This window comes from Crinia signifera, chromosome 5 (assembly GCF_055691185.1).
Source record: "Crinia signifera chromosome 5, ASM5569118v1, whole genome shotgun sequence".
Classification (NCBI taxonomy): domain Eukaryota; kingdom Metazoa; phylum Chordata; class Amphibia; order Anura; family Myobatrachidae; genus Crinia; species Crinia signifera.
Genome location: NC_139221.1, coordinates 323288672 through 323299776, shown reverse-complemented (window position 1 = coordinate 323299776; position 11105 = coordinate 323288672). Strand labels below are relative to the sequence as shown.

Below are 11105 nucleotides of genomic sequence, written 5' to 3'. Positions count from 1 at the left end.
TGATGAAGGTTATGCCCGGCTGGTAATCCTTCTCCAACTTAATGCAAGCTTCTCTAATAGCAATCAGCTCATAATGTAGTACCTGCATTACGGGGGAAAGACAAAGTGAGGCTGCTGCAAAATCAGGACTTTCCACCCAACCGCCGTACTACAGGCCCACTCAGCAACCCACCTGCTGAAACTGGCTTCAGACACACCGTCCCTGTAGAAGATAATTCTTGTGGGCTTGAAACGCGTCGACTTGTAGAACTGGATGAGCAGTTCTCGGACCATGGTGGCCAGGTCTTGAATGATCTCCTGACGATGCTGCTGCACTCTTACCGTGGCACAATAGCGGTTGGGGTGAGCATCCATGCTACCTACAACCTAAAATATAAAAAACCCTATGATTTATGTTAATGATCACTTGAAGGGTGAAGGTATGTTTAGGAGTGTGACCTCCTGTAATTACAAGCCTGATATTGGCCACTACTAATAAAATAGCATTAGAGGTGGTTGTGGGCAGATCACTGGTACTTAGGACTGCTGCATAGACGAGTCTTCTACAGTGCACCTAGTAAGCCAGTCAGCGGTTGGTGCACTCTACAACAGATGCAGGGACAGCAAGAACACGACTCGGAAGCCAAAACGCGCAGTTCATTAGTGCAAATCCTTACCGCAGCAATTGAGGCTTTTTTCCATCCCCTGCAGGAGGGTGAGTGACATCCGCTCCAAGGAATATAACTGGCTGCTGAAACACCTGAGGCCTAAGGTGGGAGGAGAAAAGCAAATACCCATTACTGAAAGGAGTCACAAACTTAAGTTTTAGTTTTTTACCCACTTTATCCGAGATGGGACAATTGTGTGTTTTTAGAAGTATGTACTTTACCTGCCCTGGGGTAATAAGATGTTATTTACTCCTCCCAATTTGACGTTTATCTTCAAGCAGAGGTTTGACAGTGTCTGTGGCGTCGTTCTCTGCACGTTTTTCATCTGCACACACTGAGTTGCCACCTCCGAGCACAGTATCCCCAACGCGTTTCACCTCCGCTGTGTGATAAAAAAAAACCATCAACATTCTAATAGTAAAAAAAAAAAAAAAAATTTCATACACTGCACTTAGAAAACATGATTACACACTGTAGTTGTGGTATATAGTAGTCTACTCCAACCCTACACCAGCCCTGTGTCTCCTATGGAGCAAAGAAAACCTGTAACTAGCCCACTGTGATCAAGGTTCCAATTGTTCGGTAAGAAACCTTCTGACTAGCTTTGAGAAAGTGTAAAAAGGTGCAAGCGACTAGAACCAAAGTAAGGAATGATCAGAAAGCATTGGATACACACTCACCATACACCGGGGTCTCTCCTGGGAGAATTACAACGATGAGCTGTAGCCCAGTGAAGGCGTTCTTAAGATGCTTGAACATAGGCTCCACGTTGTCTGCTCCTTGAGCATATTTGCAGAAGCACGGCTGCCCTTGTATGGGCATTCCAGCATCACGCGATATCTTCGCAATTGTTCAGTGAAAGTTCTAAACAGAAATAAAGCATTTGCATCAAAACAGCAGGTAGCGCCCTAGGAGAGCGGTAGGAGGTTCCCCAACGACGGCTGAATATATAAACAGCCCTGAATCTTCAAGGAAGCACTGAGTCTGATGCCAACAGGAACGCTGACTGGTTATTGCAGCAAGCTTCACATAACATTGCTGTACTAGGAGTCAAATGTAGTTACATTAAACTCATTTCTCTGGATGCACTGGGAGCACAGATGTTGGGGGTATAGAGGGCACACACAAGTGACACTTTACCCAATCACAGATCAAATGCCACCAATGATGAGCAATTTAAGTAACACCCAAACCCAATTGCCTTATGGTGTGAGGTTTCCCAACCTGAGCTATGGGCACCATGGGGCAGATTTATTAAGCTTGGTGAAGTGATAATGTGGCTGGTTTTTATCACTGGCCAATCAGCTCCTAACTGTGAAGCTACAGGCTTGGTTTGAAAATGACAGGTAAGAGCTGATTGGCCGGTGATAAAAAGCAGACACTATCACTTCACCGAGCTTAATAACTCTACCACTCAGTAACGGATCCAGCAAAAAAGAACGACATAGAAACGTCCGTCTCTCTAAGCTTAGCCCTAACATATAAGCCCTCAAACAAACTGAAGGAGGGCAACATAGTTCACCAAAGGGCAATTGGGTTATTTAGCCGGTACCAGCTTGGAAGTGCTGAAGCTGCGACTGCTGATGAGGAGACTGGTAGAAAAACTATCCTATGTAATGGTAGGGGTTATGGACAGTGTGGGGTACCACCTGCACCCCCAAATAAACCTACTCACGGTAACCTTAACCCCTATTCTCACATGATCCCTTCCCACTATAAATGTGCCATACTGCTTGTTGTCAACATCTCATCGCCCCCCCCCCCCCCCCCCCCCCCTCCCCTCCCTCCTTCTTTCTCTTCTCTCCCCCTCCCTACCAAGCCAAGCACCGGCTAGACTCTCCCTAACATAGCGGCTGCCTTAGTGGTCAGCTACCACCTGAGCGCACTTGTGGCGATGGGGTTTGGTAATACTTCGATGACAGACAGTATTACGTACACAAATAATCTGGTTAGTGGAACGATTGGCTGCATGTACACTGGCATATAAGGAGCGGGCGGCACTGTACACCGCGGGTATACCTTCAGATATTTTTAAAAGGACATAGACTTACTTCAGGTGGAGCTCAGTACATTGTCGCTGAGGGGCAAAGCAGGCAATAGCCCACAGCTTTATCTCAATGCCAGTGTGAAACTGTTTGTTCCTCATGTCCCACACACCTTGCACAGGGGTAGCAATGGCTTTGTTCTGAAACGTACGGAAACAAAACTTATAACAATAGCAAAAAAGTCAACGGATCTTTATGGTTAATAGACACAACCAAGCAACGAAACCAAAATGTAGCCACAAATCAGAAGTGTGACCGGTATTACTCCTGCAAGCGAAGAGACAAAGCGGCATTACGGCATGCAAAGCGCAAAACACACAAACGCGAGACACAAAAGCAGCCAAGGAAATACATACAATAACTAATGGTGAAACTCTGCCCGCACACTATCACACAAACCTACACATGGGAAATACCACAGGAACAAATACAACTGTATGAAGTACACAAGCAAAAAGTAATAAAGTAAATCTAGTCAGACTAAGAAAACATTTTTTTCATAGGTCAATCCAATTACCCTGGAAGGGTGGGCGGGAGCCACCGCAGGAGCGAATGAAAACTGGCTGCAGCAGTCGGGCCTGCACCCCTCTCAGTGCCCAACCTGCTCATCTTTCGCTTCCAGCCCTACGCGGCTCGAACTAAAACCTTTGAGTCTGACTCCGCGGCATTGTACAGTCGCGCTGACTGTGTACACAAGGTGAGATTCCCCCGCTATTCAGCGTAAAGATTTGCTTGCTATACAGTCTTTGCTATCTCTGTACCATTTACATACAATCCATGCCATCTACATTCGATTTGCACTATATATATATATATATAGTCATTGCTGCACTGTCTATTGGGCTATTTGATATGTGCTGTCCCGGGACCGAAATGTTAAAAACCTCTTTGATGTGATGTATATGCGATCCCGATACGATTTTTCCTATTAAGTCAAAACTAATGTTAAATCTCGCCTTGTGTACACAGCATGACACCTACATTGCAGGTAAGTGCAGCGAGCCACCGAGCCCGAAGCGTGCCCCGCGGATACCTGTGAAGCCCACGAGGGACGCGGATACCTGTGAAGGTATCTGCGTCCCCTCGCCACGCTTCGGGCTCGCCACACTTTATAAAATCAACTCCACGCCGACGTGGATAGTGGGGGTATGAAAGGTCGTAAGACACGTACCGCTGAGCTCGCCGCGCTTCGGGTTCACGTTTATACTTGGGGGGTGCATTTAACATTGTAAGCACCCATTAGGATGCTTATACAAGTTTTAATCGCATCCCATAGCATTGTATGGCATTGTAGAACATCACCCGATATCGCATGCGATATGGTCTGCGATGCGATAGGCGCTGTGATAGTACACAAGTACCGCGGGTAATTGATTGACCCTAATAGTCATAATAAGGTAACATACAGGAAGAGGGGGGGGGGGGGGGGGGGGGGGGGGGGGCTCTCCCAGCTGACAAACAGAGAACATGCAATAAAATAATGGTCTGTAACTAGAAATGAAGGGGCAGATTTATTAAGCTTGGAGAAGAGATAAACTGGAGATAAAGCGGAGAAAAGGTAAAAGGAGATAAAGCACAGCCAATCAGCTGTGTTTAAAAAAGACAGTTGGGAGCTGATTGGCTGGTGCTTTATCTCCTTTTACCTTTTCTCCGCTTTATCTCCAGTTTATCTCTTCTCCAAGCTTAATACATCTGCCCCTAAGTCACATTTAAGTTTGTGAAGCTGACGTGGAACATGCAATACAATAAAAACAAGCACTTATTTGTGCAATACCAATAAAAAAAAAGGATTAACAACATCAACAGAAGTATTTTCCAACAGTACATTTACAAACCCATTTGGAAAATACTTCTGTTGATGTTCATATTAATTATTTTTTCTAACTACAGGTGTCAAACAAAATGAGCGGCTGTTTTTATTGTATTGCATATTGTTTTTCTAACGAGCTGCTACAACATAAACAGCGCCATTTACTTCCTATTAATATTACTCAACATGCAAATTCCCCACACTTCTATGCGCACAAGGATTTATGTTCATTCATAGACGCTGCAGTTCGTGTAGAGGACACGGGGAGGAAGCTGCAGCAGGAGAATCGGACGCTACAGGGACACCAGTGATGAGACGGGAGTCTGGACACTGCGTGGTGCTGGCTTTATAGTTAATCATTGATTTAAAGGTCAAGTTGAATCTCCCCTTAACCATTGCACTGACATTCTACTACTCTGCAGGGATCTATGACCCCTGCAAAAAGGTAATACGCTTATTAATGAGCATATCATTATAAAATCTCCAAATATATCTGCCGTATACACCTATGTAGGAGAACTACTAAGACGTAAAAAAACCTAGAAGCGTTTGTTCCACACAGAACATGGAATACGTATTTCTATCGCGGTTTCTCTGCCCCTTTAATAAAACAGCCAGCCGGACATGAGGGTAAAATGTTACCAGTCGCACACAAAGCACACGGTGCCCCAATCGTGGTGAGAGGTGGACAAGCCAGTTATCTAGAACCCCATTATAAGAAGCATTGCCAAGACAAGCACAGCAAGACATGGAATAAAGATCAAAAACCGTGGAGATGTCTACCAAGGGAGCATTTGGTTCTTCCCTATACCCTGCCTCCATAAAGGATTGAAGGAGGTTGAAGGACTCTTCCGGTGACGTCGGTCATGTTGTCTTTCACCATAATACCAAACTCACGTACGAAGGGATCAGTATTGAAACTTGCACTGCGCATCTGGAACCAGAAAGGAGAAATATCAGTGGGAACTTTCTTCCCGAACATATTCATGCAAAAGACTCATCCAGCCATCGCTACCTGACAACTATGCAGATGATGTGCCCTCACTTACTAGGAAACGCAGCTGTGACTATGGTCTGATTGGAGCCCTTCTTACAGACTCCACACATAGGGGGTTTATTCGCTCAGATGCGAATATGCATCCTTGCGCGTGAACCAGATCCCGCCTTACAAGTGGTGGTGCATCGGCCTACCATGTGCAAGTTGCATAAGTTTGCCATGGCTGCGAATTCATGTTTCACATCAACATCCATTGGCAGGCCACTGGGACTGTCCCACATATTTTGATGGTCGCCGATCATCGGAAAATGTGGAAGGTGCATCCGATGATCGCAGCTGCCTGCCCCCCCACATCCGTCACGGCCTCATCAGCATGAGAACTCCCATGAAACGCTAGGCATCCCCATATGCAAATGGGCCAGGCCGCCGCCCCCCCCCCCCCCGTTTATACTAAACTTCTGTGCCCGTTATGATATACTGCAGAATACGTAACTACCCTGCTGTGGGTATTTCAAGGCAAAGCTCTTACCAATTTACTGATCTCCTCCTGGCGGTCGGGAGCTGACCGGGCAGTTGCTCGGATCATAGTGGAGGTTTGATTGTCTGTCAGTTCTTTATGCACCTTTGTCCTGCCACTATAATACATACCTGCGGTAAAGAGAAACCAATGAAACTTCTAGAGATACAAACTTGTCTAGGCAAACAGGACGCTGCTGTTGCCAGGTGTTGGGGGGGGGGGGGGGGGGGGGGGGGGCTGATAATGGGGTGTCACATATACAATACTCTCAGTACATGCTGCACATAAGGCAGAAAGATGCTGGCTGGACAACCACTGATGCTATACGGAAATGCTGCATTAAGGCTTCTGGGAGACCCTACTAATAAAATAGTCAATAAGATATACTAGAGCCAGTTTTAACAATTGTGTAACTACTCCAAGCAACACTGTGTACTGCACCAAGTTATCATTACTCCACACAGTACCTGCAGGCACATATGCCACAGTGCTACCAAGTAGGTGATAGGGGGGAATCTTGGGAAACTGCCTGGTTATTTCTGGCACTGTTGTATGGCCAAGAATCATGGCCTGAATTGCCCAAATTGATTCTACGAGCCGTGCAGCCTCCTCGCTGAAAGCGGAGGCAGCAATCTTGAGAACAGGGGGTTTTTACATCCTACATTTATTACACGGTCACTCACTTCTCCACATGAAATTAGTCAATGGGTGGGGGAATTCAGATGTCAGCGCACCAGCAGGTGGTGCCAAAACGTGCTAATCAATTGTAAGTCCCTTGGCGCCATCAGCTACCGACGACTGCATTTCAGTTTGCACGCCCCGGGGCGACAGGCAGAAACATGGGAAGAATTACCACTTGCGCACTCCCAGGACCTTCCACATAACACCCATTAATTTGCATGCAGCGTCACATGACCATAATGAGCACAATCAACTGGTGGGTGATAAACCATTGGATTTCCTCAGCCCCCACCACCCCCTAATGACTCATGAAACAAGAAAGAAAGACCCGCCCCTGACACAAACACACATTCAGAACCACTAACCCCCTAAAGTGGCGCATTCGGTAGTAAATCCCCATAGTATTCACATTCTTAATTGAACGTTTTAATTGTATGTTGAATTAAAAAGCAAGGAGAAGACGGACAGGAATCTGCTTTCCATGAAAGCCATATAAAGGTGTTAATATTAATCTGTCGTTTCACCACACGTTTCGGAGATACTTACTTCAAGAGGCAGGTATGTATGCTTCTGCTCCTGGCCGACCTGTAAACATGGAAGGTGGGGGTAGCGCAGTACGAGCTTGTGTCTATCCTTGAAGTACTGCGCGACGGTGCATTCAACCGTCTGGCCGCTCTCTTGCTGGAGAGGGAATCTGCAGAAAGACAAATCTATTACAACTCGGCAATAGGAGACAATGGGTTCAGGTCTAATGTGATTAGATCTTTATGGCTGAGCTACCATGTGACTAGCGCAACGATCGCACCAAGAGATGTAAGAAACCCTTCAGCTAAACGTTTCCTGCCGACATCATATCCCGAGCAGCGGTTCTAAGACATGGGGATGTCTATAAAGCCTGGACTGTTAGGACTGCCTTGAGGATCACTTTAGGTTACCACTGCGTCCAAATAAATAACATTAGAAATACAATGTAGTCACAGGAGATCACTCCATGTCGTGGAACATGTTAGATCTAAAAAAGCAACACAATGGAGGTGGCCTTATCCTGTACTCTCTGAAGCACTGAACCGCCAGATGTGGAGAAAAGGCTAGGATCCATAACCGTGGGGCTCCGAACGGACAACCGCCTACCCTATACCGTAATGCAGCATGGAACGTAGAACTATGCAGATTGCTCCGACAGAAAAGCCGCCAACTAATAAGGTTTTACCGTTACAGCAGACCGAAACAAAATCGTAATAAAACAAAAGCATGTGTAATTACGTTTGATGACTTGCTGGTCTCCTTGTGACGTTACACACGCGATATTTTCGCTTCATTTGACCACAGTGTGTAATTTCCACTTTTAAGCCTGGAAAGAGAACAGCAAATTATTATTTCTTAAATGCATACATAGATTTTAAATAAAGTCACTTTAAAAACCGCTAATCAGCAAGGGGAGGGGGGGGGGGGGGGGTAATAGAACATCCCACTAACACATTCCTGGAATACAATCTTATATTATGTGTAGCAGCACTTGTCATGCTAGTAAATGTGTATGTATGTACCGGGGCCAGCAGTGACCATCAGACGTAACCGCAGTGTGGCAGGCCCTCTACATTTAGTATTGGTGGGTAACCATGATGCCCATCACCCACTTTAAGCTCGGGATGGTGGCTGGTGCTGGTGTGAAATTGGTGGACCATGCAGTCTGTGGTTCACAGAGAAATAAGTTAGAACATTGGGCTGGCTCTCTGCAGAGCAGCACTTTAGCATACATAACGTAATGTTGCCATAAGGCACGTATAGGTTTCACCTGTACGTTAGAAGTCCTGCGGCACAAGTACCGGACCCAGAAATGGGCAAAAATATTGTGCCAAAGATAAAGAGAGTTTCAACAGTACACGCCAGCGGATGCCAGTGCCAGGCACGCAATGCAGCAATTACATTTTTCCCCTGTTCGGGATGGCTGGTGGCTCTGGCAATTCTACCCATATGCCCCCCCATTTGTTCAGCACTTTGTTCAGGCTTATGCAGGGTAAACCTGGTATTTCAGGGGGAGATCAAAACAATTAAATGGAGCCCCCCAAAGTCACTTAAGAGGTGAAATTGGTTGCCGATAAACTACTATATTGCCCCTAAAACCCCTAAACACTTTAAAAGCTTAAGATCCTTCATCACAAAACTAAATGCCAGACAACGACCCTTTGACCGGCCCATTTATGAGCAACATTGGGACAGACTAATATTTACCTTTTATTTCTTTGGTAAACTTAACCCTTTGGGAATCTGTCAGAGGTTTTTGTTGCTCCTCTATGCTCTTATAATCCAGAACTTCACACATGAATTCTATTACGGGCTGTGCTTTGTAGAATGCTGTTGCAGATACTGTAAAACAAAAGGAACATTTCATCGATGTATTCCCAGGAACATGACGCATTCCCATGCACTCAGACCGCGAGTATAGTGGGACACACTGATCGGCCCGGCTGGAACGTCAGACTCTTGTACGAACAGGCGGGATGCACAGAGCTGAGACTGAAGGCACGGCTTCACTATCTGCGTGTAACAGACTAAGGAGCAGATTTATTAAACTCGGTGATGTGATAAAGTGTCCGTTTTTTTTATCTCCGGACAATCAGCTCCTACCTGTCATTTTTCAAACCAAGCCTGTAACTTCAGAGTTAGGATCTGATTGGCCGGTGATAAAAACCAGACACTTTATCACTTCACCGAGCTTAATAAATCTACCTCTAAGGCCTTTATTCAGATCTGATCGCAGTACACTTTTGTTCTCAAAATGGGCAAATCCATGTGCACTGCAGTTGGGGCAGATGTAACATGTATAGAGTTCGATTTGGGTGAGTTACTTTGTCTCTGTGCAGGGTAAATAGTGGCTGCATTATTTTTACACTGCAGTTTAGATTTCAATTTCAACACACCCCACCCAAATTTAACTCTCTGCACAGGTTACATATGCCCCACCTGCAGTGTACATGGTTTTGCCCATTTTGTAAACAAATTTGTACTGCGATCAGATCTGAATAAGGGCCTAAGTACCAAAGAGAATGGGTTCAACTACCATGCTTTTAATGAAGCAGACACAAATATCAATTAACACTTTACAGCAGGGGCGTTCCAGTGCATCCATCCAGCTGCTGTGGGACTACAAGTCCCAGCATGCCCTTAAAAAAAAACCACCTGTACCACAGTATACTGGGAGGTGCAAATCCACAGCAGCTGGAGGGGAGCATATAGACTATTCCTGCTTTTCGGTCCCAAATGGACTGTGAAGGACCAAGTGTTTTCTGCAGCATTAAATACATCACTACATTTCAGAAGATTTGCATAAAGGGGCGTGTACATGATTTGCAACATTCAATTTAAAATCTAAAAATATCTCTATCTGTTTAAATGACATCGTTCAGTTGTTCTATTAATGGTAGGGGATTTTAGAACTTAAAAAAAAAGGAGGAGAGCAAAGAGGTGTTTAAATCAACTTCGTACAAACATTTATTAAAAATAATTATCACTACACATTGATAAGTTCCCCAAAATACTAGAAAGGCTTTCATTGGATGAAACGCTTCTCTTACACCATCAGTTGAAAGTGGTAAAAAAATCAAATATGACATCCATACAAAAATTAGCCATTTGTCACCTTTTAATAATTCCTATGGGCCACAAACAGCCTTTTATAAAGGTCCTGGCAGCTCGGTTGTCACTTTTCTGCTGTAGACTAACTTACCAAGGATCTAAATGCAGGAATAGAATGAGAACCTGCGATACCGTAGGCAGTTCCGGACCTTTGCTTGTAATATGGTCAGCTGAACTGTGAAGTGTGGCTACAGCAGAAGCCGAGACCTTAGTGGCCAAAACGCCACAGTCAATAGCCATTTATTATTTTTTTTACACATGAACGCTGGCCTCATCGAATTATCAATCAGATCAGTGGGTACAAGTACAAAGACTCAAGTTACCAGACAGAAGCTAGGGAATGTGGGCACCCACTGATAGCAGTCGAGTGGCATCAATCGTGACTTAAGTAAACCAAAAAAAAAAAAAGAGAGAAGGTGCACAGGGTACCGGTCAACGTCATCAGTCCTTAGCCAGCAAGGGCACACCCAGTCATATGCACCATTGCAAAACTATTCCATGTGGTTACGGAATAGCATCCACCTTCACTGTTTAAGCAAAGAGACCTATTTCCAAATAGCCAATAGGGACCCTTTTAGTCTAGATCAAGAGATTATGGGCCGGATGTACTAAGCCTTGAAAAGGGATAAAATGGAGAGTGATTAACAACCAGCTCCTGTCTGACATTTTTCAAACACAGCCTGTGACATGGCAGGAAGGAGCTGATTGGATGGCTGTTTATCACTCTACATTTTATCACTTTTTAAAATTAGTACATCTCACCCTATTGCCT

The 11105-nt window shown here is 45.0% G+C and overlaps 1 protein-coding gene across 1 annotated transcript in view; it reads right to left on the bottom strand.

Annotated features, from left to right (window-relative positions):
- Positions 1-11105, bottom strand: part of AGO2 (argonaute RISC catalytic component 2) — a 47651-nt gene that overhangs the window by 14401 nt on the left and 22145 nt on the right. The window contains 15 exon segments of the mRNA XM_083145256.1: positions 2-82; positions 169-366; positions 547-553; positions 657-746; positions 869-993; positions 995-1029; positions 1328-1492; positions 1495-1511; positions 2699-2832; positions 5314-5436; positions 6029-6111; positions 6114-6147; positions 7244-7391; positions 7961-8048; positions 8930-9064. Of these exon segments, the coding sequence (XP_083001382.1) occupies positions 2-82; positions 169-366; positions 547-553; positions 657-746; positions 869-993; positions 995-1029; positions 1328-1492; positions 1495-1511; positions 2699-2832; positions 5314-5436; positions 6029-6111; positions 6114-6147; positions 7244-7391; positions 7961-8048; positions 8930-9064 (1463 nt within the window).